We start from the raw sequence: 23,351 nt of genomic DNA, 5'->3' as shown, positions 1-23,351 counted from the left end.
AAGCAGATCTCGCCTCGGGCAATCCTAAACAGCCTCTACCAGGCACTACCAGTCCTAGGCCCCGGGCAGCAACCATTGTCCGGGGGCGGCTGACTTAGGACAGCCTCCCTGTGACCCGCCCTCGCCGGCACGGTGCCGGCTCCGCCCCTTAAGCCAGTAAGTCCCGCCTCTGCGCTCCCGGGGCCTACCCCCGCGCTCATGGCCCCGCCCCCGCTTTTCCCACCCCATCGCGCCCTGGCCCCGCTCCCACACTCTATGCCTCTCGCACTCCAGGCCCGCCCCACGAGCCCCAGGGTTCCGCTCTCCACCCATTTGTGCCAGGCCACGCCCCCACACCCATGGCTCCTCCTCTCGCACGCCAGGGCCGCCCCTCGCATTCTCAGGTTCGTTCTCCACCCTCTTGCGCCTTGATCCCGCCCCCTCTTCCATGGCCCCGCCTCCCACACTCCAGGCCCAACCTTGCGCTCTCGGGTTCCTCTCTCCACCCACTGGTGCCAGGCCTCGCCCCGCGCCCGGGCCCCTCCTCCGCGTGCCCTCGGGAGTCCCGGGGAGGAGTTGCCGCGCGGAGGAGGGGCGTGGCCGCGGTGCCTGCGGAGGCGCGAGCGGCGCGGCCGGGACTTTGGCTTTGACGCCGACTGCGAGCGGGAGCCGTGCGGCTGGTGCCGGGTCTGGACTGGCTCTGGCGGATCCCGCGCCCGAGTTGGGTGCAGGACTTTTTGCCGGGGTAAACGCAACTGCGGCGGCGCCGCCGCAAGTCCCGGTGCAGCCTCGGCGGCGGATTTCGCCGCCGCTGCCGCCTCCTCCGAGCAGCCCTGCGGCTTCTATTCACTCTGGGAGAGCGATGCTAAGTTTCTCTCATAGAAAGAGCCGGGACATGCAGACCGAAGCGGCGTAGGCGGCTTCCAGGGCCTGACCAATTACCTGCACCCGCGCGGACGCCTAGGCTGGAGGTAGGGGGCCCGAGCTGTCTCGGGCTGGGCTCAGGCTTACGAGCCGCAGGTGGAAGAGGAACCGGCGCCCCGCAGAGCGGCCGAGAGGTGGGGCGCGGGGACCCGCGGCAGGTCGGATGGAAGGTCGATAAGCCCCTTCTCATGCCCGCTCCGGGGAGCACGGACTTCCCAGGTTGCAGGTAGCGCTGTGTCAGATGCGGAGCGTGGGGGAGGTGGGGTGGCCACCCCGTCTGCGCGAGCCCAAGTGTGGGTGACCCAAGTGTCAGAGTTGAGAGAGGCCTGGAGGAGAGGCATGAGGCTGATGGGGATAGGTCTCTTTCCAAGAGAAGCGGCTCGTAGCCTTTTTGGACTCCAATGTGATAAAACCCGGACGTCCCCAGAGGAGAATCCACATGGGCCCAGCCTCATTGTACCTGCGTTTTTAGGGGTTCACGGGCAGCCACCAGTCCCCGACTCCTGGTTACTAACTCCAGCACTAGGTAGGGGGTGCTAATGCAAATTGCCTAATTCAATGGGTTTCTATGTTTATTAATTTATTTTCTAGGCGGCCAAGTGAAAGGTAATTTTGGACACGGCAGGCATGGAAGATTCGGTGTTTGTCTATAGTAACCTCTTCAGTCCCTGAATCCTGCACCTTCCGTTTTTCTGTGCTTGTACGGCCTACTGGGCTTCCTCCCTAGCCAGAGAGCTCTTCTGCAGTGGTGCGGCCTTCCCGGGAGCCTGATCCTGGCGGACCATGGGGAGCACCCTGGGCTGCCACCGCTCCATCCCCAGGGACCCCTCGGACCTGTCCCATAGCCGCAAGTTCAGCGCAGCCTGTAACTTCAGCAACATCCTGGTGAATCAGGAGCGGCTCAACATCAACACTGCCACGGAGGAGGAACTGATGACCCTGCCTGGGGTGACGCGTGCCGTGGCACGCAGCATCGTGGAGTACCGAGAGTATATCGGTGGCTTCAAGAAGGTGGAGGACCTGGCATTGGTCAGTGGTGTAGGCGCCACCAAGCTGGAGCAGGTCAAGTTTGAGATCTGTGTGAGCAGCAAGGGCAGCTCAGCGCAGCACTCTCCAAGTTCCCTGCGGCGGGACCTGCTAGCGGAGCAGCAGCCTCACCACCTGGCCACAGCTGTGCCCCTCACCCCACGTGTTAACATCAACACAGCCACCCCGGCCCAGCTCATGAGCGTGCGAGGCCTCTCGGAGAAAATGGCCCTCAGCATCGTGGACTTCCGCCGTGAGCATGGGCCCTTTCGCAGCGTTGAGGACCTAGTGAGGATGGATGGTATCAATGCCGCCTTCCTGGACAGGATACGGCACCAGGTGTTTGCTGAGAGGTCCAGGCCCCCATCCACCCACACGAACGGGGGACTGACCTTCACCGCCAAGCCTCACCCGAGCCCTACTTCCCTGAGCCTGCAGAGTGAGGACCTGGACCTGCCACCAGGGGGGCCCACCCAGATTATCTCCACTCGGCCCTCCGTGGAAGCCTTTGGAGGCACAAGGGATGGGAGGCCTGTGCTGAGGCTGGCCACCTGGAACTTGCAGGGCTGTTCCGTGGAGAAGGCCAACAACCCTGGGGTGCGAGAGGTGGTGTGCATGACACTCCTGGAAAACAGGTGAGGACAGGAACCACCATGGGTGTTGGGTGTGAAGGCAACTTGTGCGTGACCTCATCTATGGATGCAAATGAGTGGATTATTTTGCGGGTAGGGAGGGTGCAAGAGTTTTTAATCAATGTTCTTGAAGCCTCAGCCAATACCGTCACCTGAGAATGGGCTGTCCTTCTGCTCCAGAATTTTCTGAATACATGGGCTTGTGGCCCGTGTCTTGAGTGTGAGATATCTGAGACTGATTCATAATTTTGGGGTAAGCAGAGGTTGTGTTTTTGTTACTGCTTTGGAGGATGCTGGGTCTACACCAAGTCAGGCACTCAGAGCATGGGAACTGGTGCAGTTTTGCATGTGAGAAAGAGCTCATTGGATTTTGTTTATTAATGGGAGGGAAAATCATATTTGTTCCATCAAATATGCCTATTTGTGCACACAAAATCATCTTAAAGGCCGAGAATTTGCAAACACATACAAGTGTCTATATTTACCAAAATGCTATGAATGAATCACTCTCCATTCTTTTTCCTTATTTAACCTGGAGTTGGTTTTCAGTCCTAAAATTGTAGCCCAAAATGTGTGTAACCTTTTCTGTCCCATAGCCAGAAAAAAGCAAGCTGACGTGTGTGTGTGAAAATTGGCCGAATTTTCCCCATTTAAACCAAAGAAAAGAGTCTAGTAGGGTAGGTCGTTACCACAGAGCGTTTACATTATTCACAATACTGCTCTCTGTAAGAATTTCTGTTAGCCTCATCATAAAACAAAAACAATATTATTTTGGCAGTAACTCCTGCTGTTAGTAAAATAGCAAACTGTATAATGTAATCAGGTGTGGGAAGGAAAGAAATATTTGTGATGGTCCCTTCCAGGTCATAAGAGCTGTGATCCTGGACTTGAGGCATTTTGTCCTGCCACCCACCGGGGGTGCAGTGTTTGTGGCTACTTGTTGATTTCCTTTGCACTGAGTTGTTGGTGAGGCTGGCAGCGGGGGCAGCAGTTTGGTGACACGAAGTGAACTCTCAGCGGGAAATCACAGTGTATGATGGCAGATCACCAGGAAAACTAGTGAGGAGAAAAGCAGGTCACAACATTTCCTTGGCACTGACCCAGTGGCTTGCTCTCATCACTGAGAGAGGGACTCCACACTGGGTCAGGGAACTGGACTTGGGAGCCCTTGAATGCTCTGCCTGCACTGCTGTGTCCTCTCTTTTGCAGCCTAACTCACTCCTTCTGCAAAGTCTTCTTGTGCACAGGTGAGAGCTGGACTTGGCATCGGGAGATATTTATAAAGAATGGCAAGATAATTGTTCTCTTTATCCATAGCAGCATGGGCGTGTGAATGGGAAATGAGGAGGGGAGAGGCAGGAAAGGACACAGCTGCTTAATTCCTATTATGCTTTCTAGTGGCTCAATTTGGGAGGGAGGTGATGGATTAGGATCAAAAGTTGGTCCAGTGGGACTGACCAACTAGGCAGCCCCTGCCCATTTATTATGTCAGTGGTTTCTAAAGTGTGGTCCCCCCTGGGGACCGGCAACATCAGCTACTGACTCAGAAACTTTGTTTCTGTGTTTTAACACACCCTCCAGGCGGTTCTGATGCACACTAAAGTTTGAGAACCATTGTACTAGGTGTTAGGCAATCAGCTGTCCCTCTGTCTCTTGGAAGTCCCTTCCTCTGGGAGGGTTAGTGAATTCATGCAGAACTTTCCAGGTCCAGTCGGCCCTCCATACCTGTGGGTTCCATATCCATGGATTCAACCAACTGTAGATGGAAAATATTCAGGAAAAAAAAGGTTGTGTCTATACTGAACATGTCGAGTTTTTTCTTGTCATTCCCTAAACAATCCAGTATGGCAACTATTTACATAACATTTACATTGTATTAAGCATTCTAAGTAATCTAAAGATGAATTAAAATATACTGGAGGATGTGCATAGGTTATATGTAAATAATATGCCATTTTATATCAGGGACTTGAGCATCATGGATTTTGGTATCATATGGGCTCCTGGAATCAGTCTCTGCAGATACCAAGGTACAACTGTCCTTTTTATTTTCCCCTTTGATTGTTTTGATCATCCTTATAATTATTCAACCTTGTGATATTCTTTCTGGCCAAGGCTTGAGGAGCTTATTCATCTTCTAGGACATATGAATGTGAAGGATAGAGAATGGGAGAGTGAGCAAAGACGGCTGGCCTCAGCGCTGGCTCCACCGTGCAGCCCACTGGGCAGGAGACCTCACGACTCTTGTCCAGTGTGAAGGTTGTCCTGTTTTTTTCTTCTTTGAGTTTCCTAGAGAGATGATGATTTGCTGAAGACATTGAACTACTGTCGTCAGGCAAGAGTGCAGAAAAAGCTTACCCAAACCCACCAGGGTGTAGAAGGGATCACCTGTAAGTGACTGGGAAGGTGACCTGCACCGTCACATTCTCACTCTTGGCCAAATGTGTTGGGGGTTGGTGGTTCTCTTTGCCTGGTCACAATGGATCCAGTATTCCAGACACTCCTAGCACATTGTTAATGTTTGGTAAACATGAACTAATGGACTCAGGACCTGATCCCCTACAGAGCAGGGTGAGTGCATTGTCTGTATGACTGTCCTAGGGTATCAAAAGCTGTCACAGAGTAGATCTCGTGTCCTCAATGATGGCAGCACCCATTCTCCAAGAGCTGTGTGTTCGTCCTGATTCACAGAAATCTCTCCCATTCCAATTGTTCCCATATTAGTAAGAGGAAATACATTTAGTATGAGCAAGAATGGGTGCAGGTGATTTTTTGGGTGGCTCTTATTTACATCCATGTATACCTGTAATAAAAGAGTTTCCTAACTTTTGGGTATGCCTTTGTCCTTTCTAACAGCTTTCCCATTTACTTGATTTTCCTAGTAAGTCTGGGATGTAGGTAACACTGGCTTTTATTAATGATTCTTCATCTCTGGGTAAGGAAACTAAAATCAAATAAGTTAAATGACATGGCTCTATCAGGCAGCTCATTAGTGACTCAGCTGGGACTGCGACCCAGACCTTCTGACTTTAGACGTATGCCATTTGCAAGCATGTTGTGTTTTGTAAGCACGACACCTTTAACCTGCTTCTTGGTTAGACACCCATCCCCTCCCTCATCAAGGGCACTTGCTAAATTGTGAGCCAGTCACAGTTTCTTAAATTAAATCCATTGTAAAGGGATTTTAAAGATACCCTTAGGCAGTTCCTTTGCAAAGGGAATAGCTGGCTGTGAATTTGCTTTAGTAGGTGTGTTTTCTTAGGCTGAAGGGTAGCTGTATGGGATGGGAGTTAGAGTCTTCTCTTTAACCTTCTTACAGCATGTGTGAGCTATAAGAAACTGTTTTTCAAGTGAGACGTGAGGTAGGACAGCATTATTTGATAATCATACAGTCACCAGGAGCCTTCAGGGATGCCATGCTGGTAGCACAGAACTGACAGGTTTCATTAGATTATTTTGCCAAATCTCAGTCTTAGGCAATACTCTTCCTTGTTCAGTATTTATGGAGCAGGATTAAAGGGGAATGTTTCTGCTAAATATGCTTGCAAAATTTGGAGGTAGTCCACATCTGGAATGAAAATTGGTTAATATTTCATTTTTACTTATTTATTTTTTGCTGGGAAGTCATTCTGTTTTGAGAATCTCTTTGGTTATTGAAAGTATAAACCCTAAGGGAGTTGAAAGATAATCTCCAAAAGAAATAAGAAGATTTAACATCCCACTTGCTCATTTTCCCTGTGGCCTACATAAGAAGAGAACTTGAGTGTCAAAGTCTTTAGCCCTATAATGGCTTAAATCAGTTTTTTTGCCACATGTCTGTGGTATCACAGCACAAGGTGGATTAGTGCCTAGCAACAAGCACTGATAGTGAAAAAAGAGATTTTACTTTATTAGATATGATTAGTAGGATCAATATAAACATAACCCATCTTGTCATTTGATTCATTCATTGAAAAATATGTATTGAATGTCTGCTGTGTGCATATATAAGCTAATTTCAGGGATCAGCTTGGCCCTGTTACTTACCAAACTTAAGTCAACGTATATTAGTTTGTGTGGCCCAGCCTCAAAACAGTCTAGTAAACCTAGAGTTTTGGGGCAAGTCACAAGGAGTGATTGATACATGGTTGTATTTTTCTCATATGAACAATAAGCTCACCCTGGGAGGTTGAAGGGTGGGTGGATGCAGCCAGACGTAACATCTGGGGACAGAATGCCCAGCAATCCTCTTTAAGTAGAAATTGTGAAATCCATTTTGACACTTTTGGAAACTGAGGCTCTGAGAGGTTAAATAGCATCTGTGTGGCCTTCAGAAATGTAGATATTGGAGTCAGGATTTGAAGTTTGTCTGCTTTCAAAGCGGAGGGATTAGGCCAGATTAGGCGTGTCTTTTCCCAAATTCCATGCCCTTCCGCTGCCTCTCACTCCCAGCCCACCCACATTTCCTCCCTGCCTTTGGCTGGCTAGGTATCAGGGTCTTGGGGAGAAGGAGGGCTTCCCTACAACCCTGAGATTGTGTCAGGCCTCTGGGGGCCTCTGTTTTTTCCCGTTTTTGTTCCTCTAAAGGATGGGGTTTGGGGCCAGAGGTAGAGCCAATCCAAAGGGCGTCAGGGCTCCTCCACCCAGCCCCTGAAGTGTGAGTCTGTGACCTTGGGCCTGACTCCAAGATCAAGTTCCAGTTTTCTGAGCCAAGGAACTCTAAGGTGTTTTTAAATAGAAAGATGGTCAGTAATAAGAGTGTTGTGGATTTGTAAGAGAAGACAGTGTGAATGCAGGGAACTTCCAATGTACGCAGAACTTAGGGTTTATCTCATTAAAGGGAAAGGTGTGACTTTTGTTTTACAAGGAAGCTGAGCCCATTTTGGGTCTGATTTCAAGGTTCTTTGGGAGTTTGATGATGTTGATTTTCCCAGGGGCTATCCATTCCTTTCTTATTCACTCATTCACCCATCCATCCATTCATTCATTCGGTTAGCAGATCTGTTTGGAGCTTTCACTAGATACCAGGTTCTGTATCAGGCTCTGGTAATAAAGTGGAGAACAAGACAAAGTCCCTGCACTCATGGAACTTCTGTTCTAGGCGGAGAGACAAACAGGTCAACACACAGATCAATCATTACATATAGTGGTGCATGCTGAGGGTGATGGAGGTGAGGTGAAGAGAAGCCTATTTAGATGGGGGTCAAAGAAGGCCTCAGCTGAAAGCTGATGGATGAGAAGAAGCCAGGCACGGAAGAAGCCAGGGAAAAGAATGCTCCATGGAGGAATTGGCAAGTGCAGAGGCCCTGAGAGTGCTGGCTCTAGACAGAAGGCCAGAGTTCTAGAGTGGCGGATGGGCAGGGCCGCAGAGCAAGGCCAGGCCAGATCAGGTGGGGTCTTCAAGACTTCTTGTAACAGCAGGAGGAGGCCACAGAAGGTTAGAAGCAGAGGCTGAAGAAATGACCTCTTACCAGATAGTCTGACTGCTGGGAGGTGGCGGGGGGCCGTGCATGGAGAGGGTCCTGGGAGTTAAGTAAAGAAGCTGTTGCAGGATTCAGGCTAAAGGCAATAATCTCTGGGGAGATGGGGAAGTGGGCAGAGATGAGAAGCCTTTTAGAGGTAAAAATTGGCAAGACTTGCTTATATTGTGAATAGTGTGAGATTCAGCAGGTAGCTTGTTTGAAATGCTCTGAGGTTTTTATGAGATAGGTGCAGAGGCATATATAATAAGAAATCCTGGGGCTGACACACATGCCTCTGTATTATTTTAACATGATGCAAGGTGTTCGCCTTACCCTTCCCCTCAGCCACAGCTGTGTCCTGGGTGTGGGGTCTTACTTAGGTCCATAGCAGTTGGAGTATGAGGCCATGGTCTGCCCTCAGCAGATGGGGCATCTGACAAGGCCACATATGCTCTTCAGCATCAATGGCAAATAGAACCAGGGCTTGCTCTGGGGACTTTAGGTGACTATTTCTATCAGGAGAGGTTCACATACATTCAGTTCAACATTGAGCAGCTACTTTGTGCTTACTACCTGATGAGGTCAGAGGCATGGGCGCAGGAAGACCCCACTTTGTGGTCAGGGGGCTCACCGTCTCAAGGACATACACATTCAGCAGGTATTTCCAGGATGATGTGTGGGATGAGGGAGGATGTGAAGCTTGCTAAGAGACCTGAGAGCACAGGGACTTGGTCGCTGTCTGCTTGGCTCTGCAGGTATGTGAGACCTCAGCATTCGGTCAGGGATGAAGGGAGAGGACCAAGTCAGGTGGATGGGTGGTTGGAGTCTGAGAGGAAGGAGTGTAGTGGCATAGCGACAATTGAGGCTGAAAGTCAGCATCCACCCTCCCCCATGCACACACACAGCTGAGGAGGGGGAGGTCCGGGCCCTCCACTGAGGCTTATGATCTGAAATACTCAGACAGGAACATGGCAGGCTCCCACACAAGGCTCCTCACAGTGAGAGAAGCCGGTATACAAATGCCAAGCTTATAAGCAGCAAGGTGTGTGTCATTTTAATTTCAAAATGACCTTCCCCAGCCTGGGCAACATAGCAAGACCCTATTGCTACAGAAACTTTAAAAATTAGCTGAGTGGGGTAGTGCGTGCCTGTAGTCCCAGCTACTCAGAAGGCCCAGAAATTCAAGGTTGCGGTGAACTGTGATCATGCCATTGTTCTCCAGCCTCAGTGACAGAGTGAGACCCTGTCTCTCTCAAAAAAAAGAAAAAAAAAATTACTCTGCCTTACAAAGAATTTTATCCCAGAATTCCCTAATAACAATCTCTGTCAGTAACAAATAAAATGATAAATTTCACTGAAATTCTGTTTGCTCATCATGGACATCCTGGTTTGTGTGTGGTAATTTATAGATGGGTAGAATTTCACACTGATGACTTCTCATATCATAACACCCAGGAAATGCCACAAAAATGTCCTTCTCTACCTGACAGGCTGTTAGTCCTCATCAAATATTTAGGAATCTTAGCAGCTTCCTCACCCTGCTTCTCATGAGTGTACACATGCCAAAGTTCTTATGTAATGTCTTGATTGACAGCAGCCAAATTGCTGGACTCAAGTGGCTGGGAACCCTGGAGAGGTGTGCTCAGAGTAAACATTTCATTATAAAGGGAAGTATGGAATCCTTCTTGCAGACTCTTGAATAAAGAAAGCCTGGGTTGGCTGGGCACGGTGGCTCACACCTGTAATCCCAGCTTTGGGAGGCCGAGATGGGTGGATCACTTGAGCCCAGGAGTTCGAGACTAGCCTGGGCAACATGGTAAAATCCCAACTCTACAAAAAATACAAAAATTACCCAAGGTTGGTGGTGCACACCCGTAGTCCCAGCTACTCAGGAGGCTGACGTGGGAGGTTAGCTTGAGCCTGGGAGGCGGAGGTTGCAGTGAGCTGAGATTGTGCCACTGCACTCCAGCCTGAGCACAGAGCGAGACCCTGTCTTAAAAAAAAAAAAGAAAAGAAAGAAAAAAAGAAAAACCTGGATTTTCTTTACTGACTACAATTCCCCAACTAATATTGATTTGTTGTTTGTTTCCAACGAGCCCTTGTTTCCTGTGAATTCTATTTTGGTTCAGCCGTTACCTGATTAAGCTGTTAAGCTGGGTCTTAAATTGTTTTACCTAGAGGCTGCTGTATACTGCTGAAATGCAGTGCTTAAGCGACAGAACGTTGTTCCCATTGCCACATTTAAGGTTGCACATGCTTTGGATGTTCTATGGATCTGAAGTCTTGTTTGCTCACCCCAAAACTGGAGAATAAAACTGGTACTTTGTCTTTTTCAGCTTGTGCTAAAAGTGGGAGGTCGCAGGTGGGTTGTTGTTTTTTAAAAAATATCTATCCAATATCCTGTTTTAAAAAAACACTTCTCTAGAGTATATTTTCTATTAAGCAAATTCAATCTGATCTTTTTTCTTTTTTGGCAGTTTATGTTTCTTGAATGGGAAAAAGCCAATATTTGGGTGACATTAGGCCTTGGTCTTAACTGCCAGCAGTCTCAGGGCTCCTTCCTTCCTTTCTTGGTGGGCAGCCTCTGTGGCTTCAGATTATTGTGTTGTTTTATGGGTAGGTTTTTTTTTTTTTTTTTCCTTTTCAAAGTGATTCCCAATCTTTCAAAGTTTTAATCTGAGGACTCATTTTAGATAGCAAAATACTTCATGTCCCTCTACTCTCCCTCACTTGATGGTGTACTTTTAGTGTCCACTTGGTGGTAGAGGTTGTGCTAGAACAGAAACAATGATAATTAATACTGACAATTGCTGTGGCTGAGGGCCATAGCTAAGTTATAGATACAGAAGAGATGGCTCAGCAAAGCTGAGAAATTTTACTGCTTTTGGAGGGTGGAGCTTGGATTACAATCCAAAGTCTTTGCAGTTAGACTCCAAAGTTTGATGATAAAAAGCTATTCTGTTCAGGCTGGGCGCGGTGGCTCATGCCTGTAATCCCAGCACTTTGGGAGGCCAAGATGGGCGGATCATGAGACCAGGAGATTGAGACCATCCTGGCTAACACGATGAAACCCTGTCTCTACTAAAAATAAAAAAATTAGCCAGGCGTGGTGGCGGGCACCTGTAGTCCCAGCTACTCGGGAGGCTGAGGCAGGAGAATGGCATGAACCTGGGAGGTGCAGCTTGCAGTGAGCCGAGATCATGCCACTGCACCCCAGCCTGGGGGACAGAGCGAGACTCCATCTCAGGGAAAAAAAAAAAAAAAAAGCTATTCTGTTCAGTAATGCTTCTCAGAGTAGTTGTATTTCATTCATCACCCAGACTGCATTCTAGGCTAGATGCTTTCTTAACCAGCTTGGCTTGGGTTCCCTAGGTTATGATTTTTCATAAGTATACTGATATATAATGATATCATCATGTGTCTATGAACATATGTATTTGTCTTAGTGTTTGTCTTTTCAAAGTGGAGCAAGGATATTTGCAAAGCAAACTGATTGCAGGATACTATATTTTTTATGACTTTTCAGTCTTTTATAATTGTCTTAACCACACTTATTTTGACAGCAATTTCTTAAACAACTTGCTTTTTAAGAAGCTTTTCAAGTATCCATCTTCGTTTTCTTAGAAACAACTTATCTTTCTGCTCATGCTTCTATTTCACCAGTTGATAATCACATTTTAGGATATCATAGTAATATGTGCAACTGACATAAATAGTTTAAGGACAGGCACAGTTGACTCTCTGGTAAGCACATGATGCCCTACTCACAGCTGATCAAGCCAAGTGTACTCATTGCACCATGGGCATCCATCAGCTTGCTTTACAAAGGGAATGGGGACACTTTGGTAGGTCCCTTGAGTGGAGGTTGGTTAGGATAACATCTATTATGTTTTTTAAAAAGGTTACTGTTGTACCCAAGTTGTTTATTTAAGCTAAATTCAGTGTTTGTTCTACATGTTTATTGTAGACCCCAACAGGTAACTGCAGGTGGTTACTGACCCACCATTCTTTCCTCTAGGAGATTGACTGAAAAAGTCAATCTCTGGAGAAGACAGTCAAGCACTGAGTAATATTTTGGTCAATGACGGATCATGTATATGATGGTGCTCCCAGAAGATTATAATGGAACTGGAAAATTCCTGTTGCCTGGTGACATCTTCATGATCCTGATCCCATGTAAGCCTAGGATAATGTGTGTGTGTCTTAGTTTTTAACAAAAAAGTTTAAAAAGTAAAAAAGAAATATATTTAACAGTAGCAAAAACTTATAAAGTAAGAATATAAAGAAAGAAAATGTTTTTATACAGTTGTACTGTTTGAGTTTTAAGCTATGTTATTACAAAAGTAAAAAAGATTAAAAAACTTAAAAGTTTATAAAGTCAAAATGTTACAGTAAGCTAAGGGTAATTTATTAGTGAAGAAAGAAAAACTTTTAATTTAGTGTAGCCTAAGTGCACAGTGTTTATAAAATCTACAGTAATGTACAGTCATGTCCTGGACCTTCATGTTCTTTCACCACTCACCCACTCACTCAGAGCAACATCCAGTCCTGCAAGATCCATTCATGGCAAGTGCCCTACACAGATGTACCATATTTTACATTGTATACTGTATTTGTACTGTACTTCTTCTATGTTTAAATATCATAATATTACAATTGTCTACAGTCTTCAGTACAATAACATACCATGTAGGTTTATAGCCTAGGAGTAGGCTCTACCATCTAGGTCTGTGAAAGTCCACTCTGTGAAGTTTGCACAATGATGAAATCACCTAATGATCCATTTCTTTTTTTTTTTTTTTTTTGACAGAGCCTTGCTCTGTCGCCCAGGCTGGAGTGCAATGGAGCAATCTCGGCTCACTGCAACCTCTGCCTCCCGGGTTCAAGCGATTCTCTCCTGCCTCAGCCTCCTGAGTAGCTGGGATTACAGGCACCTGCCACCACGTCCCAGCTAATTTTTTTTTTTTTTTTTTTTTGTATTTTTAGTAGAGACAGGGTTTCCATGTTGCCCAGGATGGTCTCGATCTCTTGACCTCGTGATCCGCCTGCCTCGGCTTCCCAAAGTGCTGGGATTACAGGCATGAGCCACCGTGCCCGGCCCTAATGATCCATTTCTTAGAACATCTCTCCATTGTTAAACGGTGCATGATTGTATTTATGAAGTCAAGAATTTAACTCATAAATTGATAGTTTGACTCAAATTGATACATTGTCCAATTTCCCCTAAAAAAGTCTCCTGCAACTTTTAGAAATAAAAACAGTGAAGTCCTAGTGAGCTTTTATTTTGATTTAATACCTGTACTAGTCAGCATTTTCTTCAGCGATGCAGATGAACTGCTCGGAGAACCGATGAATACTGTAAACGGAGAGGGATTCAGGCAGGGGGATGGGACTAGATGGCTTATAAATACCTCTCCAAGTTCATGACTCCACACTGTCTTTTAAAAATGGTCTGAATTGAATTTTAAAGTCTGATTTTTAAAATATTAAATACATGTCCACACAAGTGAAACTACACAAGAAACTGTGGTATTACAGTATACATTTGCTGAACTCAGTTTAATGCCAGGCAAGACTGTTTGGAGTTGATTTGTAATTTTTTGTGTTATGTTAGTTTGGATGTCTCCTGAATTTGTAATAACAATTGCAAGTAGTTGTTAGATATTATTAGAATTTCAACTTAGAAAAGGAGTTGCTTCTATCTTTTAAACTTTCAGGTAAATTTTATTAAGAGCATTTGAAATTACAAAATGGTTGTTTAAGAATTACCATTTGCAACCACTTAACTGTGAAAATCAGGAGGCCAGGAGAAGTGGCTCATGCTTGTAATCCCAGCACTTTGGGAGGCCTAGGTGGAAGGATCACTTGAGCTTGGGAGTTCGAGACCAGCCCTGGCAACATAGCGAGACTCCATCTCTACAAACAAACAAACAAGCAAACAAAAAAGCGGGATTTCTTGTCATTGGTCAACCCAAGGAAGATAAACTGGATGAAGAATGAGAAATGAGACTGTGAGATCACCCATAACCCCTAATTTCAAATACCATATTTGCATTCATTCAAACTGCTGTGGTATTTTGATTGATTGATTCTGTTGGTTAAGATTATATATTTAAATACATACATTTCTTTCAAATGACAAAAGTCCCTTCCAATCCTGAGGCTTTTTCCGCAGAGAGGGAAAATGATCACTGTTACTACCAAATACCCTTGAATACTGAGAAGGAAGAGTGGCTGTTCCTATAGATAAGATGTGTTTGGTTTTTAGGGCTGCCATAATGAAGTCCCACAGACTGGGGGGCTTCAACCACAGAAATGATTGTCTCACAGTTCTGGAGGCTGGGAGTTTGAGATCAAGACGTTGGCCAGCTTCGTTTTTTCTCAGTCCCCATTCCATGGTTTGCAGATGACTGTCCTCTCCCTGTGTCTTCACATGGTCTTTCGTCTGTACCCAAAATCTCTTCTTATGAGGTCACTAGTCATATCAGATTAGAGCTTACCCTGATGGCCTCCTTTTACCTTTATCAACTCTTTAAAGGCCCTATCTCCAAATACAGTCACATTCTGAAGTACTGGGGGTTAGGGCTTCAACACAGGAATTTGGTGGGACACAATTTAACCCCTGACAAGATGGTTTAAGAAAAATTACCCAGGGGTTTCCTTCTGGGCTGTTTGTGAGCAACTTGCTCCTCTGAGTTTTTTCTGGAGGGATGACGATTTCAAAGTACTTGTTTCACAGTTTAAATGTTAGAGAAAGCTGCATTTGAGTTCCTGGAGTGACACACTGCTCTGCCAAGGGGAATGGCTTTCTTGTCGGGCCATAGTAGATAGGGTCCAGCTCTTAGGGCCTGGACCCTTGCACTTCTCTCCTTCAGATTTGCTGTCTGAGTTTTCCTCTGAAATGAGAGCAGTGACCTGGAGCCTTCTACACTGCCACCCCCACGCAGCAGCCTCCAGTTTGCCAAGTTCCTTGCTTGCTCTTGGCTACGGGTAATATTGATGCATAAGTTTGCCAAACCCTGGGCACTGGGCACCAATTTCAGGTACAGATTTAGTGCCATTTAGAACATAGTGCCTATTATTATTATTATTATTAGAGACAGAGTCTCTCTCTGTCACCCAGGCTGGAGTGCAGTGGCGCCATCTCAGCTCAGTGCAACCTGTGCCTCCCTGGTTCAAGCGATTCTCCTGCCTCAGCCTGCCGAGTAGCTGGGATACAGGCACGCGCCACCACGCCTGGCTGATTTTTGTATTTTTAGTAGAGACAGGGTTTCACCACACCGGCCAGGCTGGTCCCATAGTGCCCTTTAGAATTGCCATGGAAGGGCGAGATTCAGAGTGACCCCTGTGAAGCCAACCCAAGTGGGGCTTTCCCTGACTTCTATGGTTAAGCACGCCAGCTACGGGCTCCCCTATCAGCATGTATTTCCCCTGCCACGACCATCCCTCTGTTGTAATTGTGTGTTGGTGCTGTCTGCCCTGTGGACTGAAGGTTTCATAAGGGCAGGAGCCATGCACATATAGTGGAGTTTTGGCACAGTAGCACTCAGGAATTTGTGGAAAGAATAAATGACTCAATAACATTTATTGAGTATTTATTTTACCCCACATGCTGTTGCCTTTGATATTCATTAACTGAATGCTCACACTACTTCAGTGAGGTGAGTAAACTATGTCCACTTTACACATAAGGAAACTTAAAGAATATAAGCTGACTTGCATGAAGTGACGTATTTGGTGAGACTGGAATTACCCAGCACCCAAACTCTTTTAGATGCAGAGGTAGCAAATCCATAAATTTGGAGATGGGGCCAAAAGATTAAGAAAGGGGACAGTTGGCCGGGCACAGTGGTTCACGCCTGTAATTCCAGCACTTTGGGAGGCTGAGGCGGGTGGATCACGAGGTCAGGAGATCGAGACCATCCTGGCTAACATGGTGAAACCCCATCTCTACTAAAAATACAAAAACAAAATTAGCTGGGTGTAGTGGCAGGCACCTGTAGTCCCAGCTACTCAAGAGGCTAAGGCGGGAGAAAGGCATGAACCCGGGAGGTGGAGCTTGCAGTGAGCGGATATCGTGCCACTGCACTCCAGCCTGGGGGACAGAGCAAGACTCTGTCTCAAAAAAAAAAAAAAGAAAAAGGGGGAGGGGGGACAGTTGTTTCCTAGCTTTTCTAGATCTAGAAAGTATGAAGAGACAAATTTAACTGGGGGTAAAGGACCCTGTCCTCTTGGGGGTACTGCCCTGCCAGTGCTTGAGGAAGTCATCTGATTCAATTTGAAGATTTCCTTCTCCTCATCCCAGGATTCTGGATATTGCTTATAAATTGTATAGTACGTGACCTTTTGTGCCTGACCTTTTTACTTAGCGTGATGTTTTTGAGGTTTATCCGTGGTGAAGTGTGTATCAGTATTTCTTTTTTTTCTTAATAGTTGAATAATATTCCACTATATAGATGTACCACATTTTCTTTATCCATTCATCAGGTGATGGACATTTGGGTTGTTTCCACTTTTTGGCTATTATGTGAATAATGCTGCTAAGAACATTCATGTACAAGTTTTTATGTGGACATATATTTTCATTTCTTTGGGGTATATACCTAGGAGTGGAGTTGCTGGAGTAATTTTTTGTTTATTTTATGTTAATTTAAGTTTAACTTTTTGAGGAACTGCCAGATTGTTTTCCAGGGTGGCAGCACCATTTTACATTTCCACCAGCAATGTATGAGGGCCTATTTCTCTACATCCTCATCAGCAGTTGTTATTGTCTGTCTTTTTGTTGAAAGCCATGCTAGTGGGTGTGAAGTGGAATCTTGTTGGGGATTTAAATTGCATTTCCCTAATAACTAATGACGTTTAGCATCTTGTCATATGTTTATTGGTTATTTGTATATCTTCTTTGGAAAAATGTCTATTCAGATCTGTGTGGGTCATTTTCAAACTTGTTTCTAAGCTGAAAAAATACAGGGTATCCTTGTGTTGATTTCCTTTCACTCCCTCTTCCCCTCTTCCTCGCCCCTTAGTCATGGAGTCGTTGTACCAGGACGTAACCTGGAATAATTGTTTTGTAATAGGAAAAAGTACCCAACATCCTTCAGAAACAAACCCCACATCTGGGAAGGAGCCTGGAGAACTTCATTTGGGATGCTTCATGAGTCTGGCTGGAATGTTCTGTCTGAACTGGGCTTAAACAATGTCCTGGAGAAGTATTTGGTGTCCTCTGGTTTTCACACTGAAGTTATGCATTTTTGATGGAAGTTTAGCACTTTTTTATCAAAAGCCAAAATATAATGGACAGTATGCCAGGTGAGCTTTAGAAATTTCATCAAAATAACTCCAATGAGAGGTGAGCTCTGGCAGTTTCATCACAATATCTGCAAATCACAGGCCCTTGGGAAAGGAAATAACCTTGAAGGAACACCTTCCATGGATTGCTGCCAGCATCCACAAATGACATTTTCTATGTACGTTAAAAATTATGTATTTTGGCCGGGTGCGGTGGCTCATGCCTGTAATCCCAGCACTTTGCGAGGCCGAGGCAGACCTGAAGATCACCTGAGGTCAGGAGTTCGAGACCAGCCTGGCCAACATGATGAAACTCTGTCTCTACTAAAAATACAAAAATTAGCTGGGCATGGTGGCGCATGTCTGTAATCCCAGCTACTCAGGAGGCTGAGGCAGGAGAATTGCTTGAACCTGGGAGGCAGAGGTTGCAGTGAGCTGAGGTCGTGCCACTGCACTCCAGCCTGGGTGACAGAGTAAGACTCTGTCTCAAAAAAAAAAGTATATATTTTGTATATATAAAATGTTTATTTCCTGTTCTTTTTAACTCCTGCTGTGGAGAGTTAAGTCATTATGCTCTTCTCTTCATGGAACCCTGTATCAGTCACTGCAGGGGCCTGCTTCTCTTTGGTTTCGTTTTAAAAGTGTCTTTTTTTTTTTTTTCAGAGCTCCCCTCAAGAAAGATTAAATTATCTTTTTTTCTTCTTCCCCCTCCCATAGATTCTAAGTGCAAAGTATTACATATATGCCCTTAGACATCACCTTAAAAAATAAGTCTAATCTATAAAAATGCTGTGTTCTTAAGATTTCCAGCTAGTTTTGGCTTCTGAATGTTGCTTGGTCATTCACCATAGATTACCTGTTCATCCCTCCCACCACAATGGAGATGCAGTCCAATGTTTAACTGTCCTTATTACCATATCATTTCTGTCTCTTTCCGTCTTCTCACTTGGAATAGAATAGTTTTAGTTCATTTTACTTTTTTCCATGCTTCTTTTGTTTTGTTTTGTTTTGAGACAAGATCTCACTCTGTCACCCAGGCTGTGGAGTACAGTGGCCTGATCACAGCTCACAGCAGCCTCAAACTCTGAGGCTCAAGCAATCCTCCTGCCTCAGCCTCCCAAGTAGCTGAGACTACAGGTGTGCACCACCACACCTGGCTAATTATTATTTTTTTATGTAGAGAGGGAGCCTCATTATGCGGCCAAGGCCAGTCTTGAACTCTTAGGCTCAGATAATCCTCCCACCTTGGCCTCCCAAAGTGCTGGGATTACAGGCATGAGCCACCATGCCCAGTCCCATGCTTCATATTTTTCAGGTATAAATCAATTTTGGCTGTACGCTAAACCTCAGATTTTCAAGGTGTACTCTTGTGTGCACAGATACTCAAAAATGAGTGGACCCAGCAGAAAAGCCAAAACACATGTTGCTGACTTAAAACAAACCAAAAAACATATATAGTGACTCTAAATTATAAGTGTTTAAAATTAATTTCACTTGTACAAAACAACTCCAGCAATAAGTCAGACTTTATTAGAGGTCAGACTTGAGATCAAAGCCCTTGGAATTATCTTTCATAGTTGAGACATCATTGATTGAATCTTGTTTTAGTAAATCTTTCTTGCTTCTCACATCTCCATGGATTTGTATGTGTCTGACCACAGACATATGTTTGTACGTGTCTCCACCCACAGAGTGTCTGAGTATGTGTGAATTATAAATATACCCATCTTTCAAAATAGATCTTTATCTTCGGTGTTAACTGTGTCTTTGCTTCTTCCACTTTCACAGTGAGTAAGTATAGTTGGGAAGTATACCTATATATACAGTTGGCCATATACTGCCTCTCACTCATTAATTTGTAAGCTTTTCTCTGTAGTTAGTTTCAGCCAAGCTTGTTGGTAGCTGGCATCTGATTCAGTTTCAAAGCAACCTGCCTAATGGCTGCTAACATCAGAGTCAGGTGCCATGACCTTGGTGTTTTACATAGTTCAAGACCAAACTGTGAAGTTCATTTTTGATGTCCAAGTAGGGGACTTTACTTTTTATATGAAATATTTAAAACATAAAAAAATGCTTATAGATGTTTATGTTAAATATTTCTATATACAATATAAATAATACTTGGGCCCTTTTTCTCTCTCTTGTCAGTGTAATTCACTTTCTTCGGGACTCAGGGCTCTTCTGTCTTACTGTGGTGTTATGATATACACTGGTTTTCGTCCACGATTTCTAGCTCATAACTGCCATATGCCTAGTTACAGTCTTTTGTTATAATGTTGGGTGTGTTAAGCCTCAGGAAAGTAGAATCTCTCTTCTGCCTTTCTTTCACCTGCCTCAAGGTAGGGCTCTAATCTTCCCCTCCTTTTTGATTGTGGGTGTTTTCCTAAGACCCTCCCCTGAGAGAGGCCTGTCTCATACCCTGAGAGAAGGAATGCTTTCATAGAAACCCAAGAGGACTGAGTTCGAGAGCTTCTAGATGGCTGAACACGTGGAGGTTCCTAGAGGGCAGTGACCCAGGGAGGGCATGGAAGCTCTGTGCCCTTTCTGCCGTACCTTACCCTATGCATCCCTTCATCTGTATCCTTTCCAGTATCCTTTATAACAAGCTTGTCCAACCCATGGCCTGCAGGCTGCATGCAGCCCAGGATGGCTTTGAACACATCCGAACACAAATTTGTAAACTTTCTTAAAATATTATGTTTGTTTTTTTTTTAGCTCATCAGCTATCATTAGTGTTAGTGTATTTTATGTGAGGCCAAGACAACTCTTCTTCCACTGTGGCCCAGGGAAGCCAAAAGATTGTACACCTCTGCTTTATAATAAGCCAATAAACCTTAAGTCGGTGTTTCTGTGAGTTGCTTCAGCAAATTAACCAAACCCAAACAGGGGATCATGGAAACCTCAACTTGCAGCCAGTTGGTCAGAAGTTCTAGAGGCTCAGACTTATGACTAGTGTCTGAAGGCCAGGGTGGGGGGAGGGCAGGGGGATTGGGGGCAGTCTTGGAGACTGAGCCCCGAACGGGTGGGGTCTTGGTACTACCTCCAGGTAGATAGTATAGAGACAGAATTGGAGGACACCCAGCTGGTGTCTGATGCTTGGTGTGTGTGGAAAAAACCCTACACGTTCAGTCACTGACATGGTTTAGCTCTGTGTCCCCACCCAAATCTCTTCTTGAAATGTAATCTCCACATGTCAAGGGAGGGAACTGGTGGGAGGGGATTGGATCATGGGGACGGTTTCCCCCATGCTGTTCTCATGATAGTGAGTGAGTTCTGATGAGATCTGATGGTTTAAAAGTGTTTGGCTCCCAGCACTTTGGGAGGCCGAGGGGGGCGGATCACGAGGTCAGGAGATTGAGACCATCCTGGCCAACATGGTGAAACCCCGTTTCTACTTAAAAAAAAAAAAAAACAAAAATACAAAACTTAGCTGGGTGTGGTGGTGTGCACCTATAATCCCAGCTACTCGGGAGGCTGAGGCAGGAGAATCGCTTGAAGCCGGGAGGCGGAGATTGCAGTGAGCTGAGATTGCGCCACTGCACTTCAGCCTGGCGACAGAGCGAGACTCCGTCTTAAAAAAAAAAAAGTGTTTGGCAGTTCCCCCACCCCCAGCTTCTCTCCTGCTGCCATGTAAGACGTGCCTTCTTCCCCTTCCACCATGATTGTAAGTTTCCTGAGGCCTCCCCAGCCATGCAAAACTGTGAGTCAATTAAACGTCTTTTGTTTATAAATTACCCAGTCTCAGGTATATCTTTATAGCAGTGTGAAAATGAACTAATACAGTCACAGAAGTCTTCTGTGTTGATTGTTGTGGTGTGAGGGTAAAGGAAGAACATGGCTTGAGAGAGTTTTTTCTGTATGTACCCACTGTCATCCTTTTAGATCCCTTTCTGTGCTTGGAAAATGTCCTTCCTTATGACACATGGTGGGCAGCAGAGTCCACCACCCAGTGGGAAAAATACAAATGCAGAGATTCACTTTCCAGCATCCTTTGCAGCTAGGATCTGGGCCCTACAGGTCTGTGTAATCATCCTGATCTCTGATGGAGAGCCAGTGGCACCAAAAGCTGAGGGACTATGAAGAGCTCAGTCTGGCTGTGGGAATAGTTTATACAGGGCTGAGTCCTTGGGATTGCAAAGACTGTGTGGCTGGTGGCAGTAAGTGGTGGCCAGGGCTGGTGCTGTTGGCTGCACAGGCTGTGGCACTGAGGGCTTGGGATTGCTGCAGTCGGGTCCTTACCCGACCAGTTCTGGGGCATGTTTGCCTCTTGTTCCTGATTACCCACCCTTACCTCCTTAATATCCTTTTAGCAAAGTACTTGTCTGCTTAAATCAAGCATTGTTGATTTCTGTTTCTTGCAATTAAGAATCTTAATTGATACACCCTGATACACAGATTCTGGATCAGTGGTTTTAAAATTCTTTTTAGGCAAGGAAGCCTTTCATTAAATGAAATCTTATGAGGAAGCATAACACATGATGCTGGTAAAAGAGGTGCTGCTCTGCATTAGGGCCCTGGAGGGAATGCTAGTGCATAAAGCGTAGCTGTAATACATTGCCCTGGACATTCTGTGATCCTGGATCAATTACTGCCTCCCTGCCCATGTTACACAGGCCCTGGTCTCTGCCAGGCAGCTGCTGGATGAGGAGGGGTTGATGTTTGCTGCTAGTTCTAAATCAGTATGTATTTCCAGGGCCTTTCATGTGCTGCTTGTCTGCTCCAAGACACCAGCCTTCTCTGCCTTCTGATCGCTTTCACTGGGTGAATGGTGACATACCCTCCTGTATGCAGGCCCTGCACAAGTGTGGATACCTGGATCAAAGAGATTACATGCCTCTTAGAGTCCTCTTCAAAATACCAGTCCATTTCTAGGATTAAAAAACTTAGCAGTCAACTAATCAGCAAGGGCTGATATTTGCCCTGTTAAAAGAAAGACCTTAGCCAAATTAAATTTAATAGAGTTTAATTGAGTGAGGAACAATGCCCAAATTGGGCAGCCTCCTAAGCCAGAGTAGGCTCAGAGAGACTCCAGCACAGTCATGCAGTGGAAGAAGATTTATGGACAGAAAGAGGAAAGTGATGTACAGAAAACATTAGTGAGGTACAGAAAGAGCTGGATTGGTTACAAGGATTGCCTTATTTGAACATGGTTTAAACAGTTGGTCTCCTTGATTGGCAAGAACTCAGTGATTGGCACAAGACTAGGTTACGGTCTATTGACACCTCCACATAGGTTATAGTTCACTGTGCACAAAGAAACCTTTAGGATGAACTTAAAATATGTAAGGAGGCAGCTTTACATTAAACTTGATTTAACAGCCCTCACAGATAAAGTAGGATGTGCTTTGCAGCAGGTCTGCCATGGCATGATCATAGCTCACTGCAGTCTCGAACTCCTGGGCTTAAGTGATCCTCCCACCTCAGCCTCCGGAGCAGCTGGGACCACAGGTGCATGCCATCACACCTGACTAATTTTTAAATTTTTTTTGTAGAGATGAGGTCTCACTATGTTGCCCAGGCTGGTCTCGAACTCCTGGGTTCAAGCGATCCTCCCACCTTGGCCCCCAAAAGTGTTGGGATTACAGGGGTGAGCCATCGTGCCTGACTCTGACTTTTTTTTTTTAATTTGAGATTATTAGAGTCACATTTAGTTGACATTTTGGACCAGATGACTTGTAGGGGCTGGCCTGTGTTTTGTAGGACGTTTAGTGAATCTCTGGTTCTATTCCCTAGATGCCATGAGAACCCTACCTCCCTTCCTGGGTGTGACAGCTCAGTGTCTTCAGACACTGCCAGATGAGCATGCTCTTGGGAGCAGAATCATTCCCAGTTGAGAGCCGCTGCTCCAGAGCCATTTTAAAGGTACAAGGAGCGGTGCCACCACTGTGGGGACCACAGCTGGACCTGACAAATTTTCCTTGGCTGTAGTAGAAGCCTCAGACCCTGCAGCCTTGGCTGAACGGGGAGGAGGTGAAGCCAGAGGGGCTGAGTGGGTCACTGCCGGGTCCCTGTGAGGTGATGACTCTGTGGGGCCTCTCTGGGAGAGCTGGGAGGCTGCAGG

At 45.7% G+C, this 23,351-nt stretch overlaps 1 protein-coding gene across 3 annotated transcripts in view; it reads left to right on the top strand.

Annotated features, from left to right (window-relative positions):
- Nucleotides 1-487: 487 nt before the first annotated feature.
- EEPD1 (endonuclease/exonuclease/phosphatase family domain containing 1) overlaps nucleotides 488-23,351 on the top strand; it is a 146,275-nt gene continuing 123,411 nt past the window's right edge. The window contains exons 1-2 of one of the 3 annotated variants that reach the window (XM_054493705.2): nucleotides 488-950; nucleotides 1,495-2,564. In XM_054493705.2, the coding sequence (XP_054349680.1) occupies nucleotides 1,687-2,564 (878 nt within the window). In that variant the 5' untranslated portion in view covers nucleotides 488-950; nucleotides 1,495-1,686. Of the gene's footprint in view, nucleotides 1,130-1,494; nucleotides 2,565-23,351 lie in introns of all 3 variants that reach the window. The other 2 variants (XM_054493707.2, XM_063667394.1) reach the window with 2 other exon arrangements.

Source organism: Pongo pygmaeus, chromosome 6 (assembly GCF_028885625.2).
Source record: "Pongo pygmaeus isolate AG05252 chromosome 6, NHGRI_mPonPyg2-v2.0_pri, whole genome shotgun sequence".
Lineage (NCBI taxonomy): Eukaryota > Metazoa > Chordata > Mammalia > Primates > Hominidae > Pongo > Pongo pygmaeus.
This window is presented reverse-complemented; position numbering and strand designations above follow the sequence as displayed.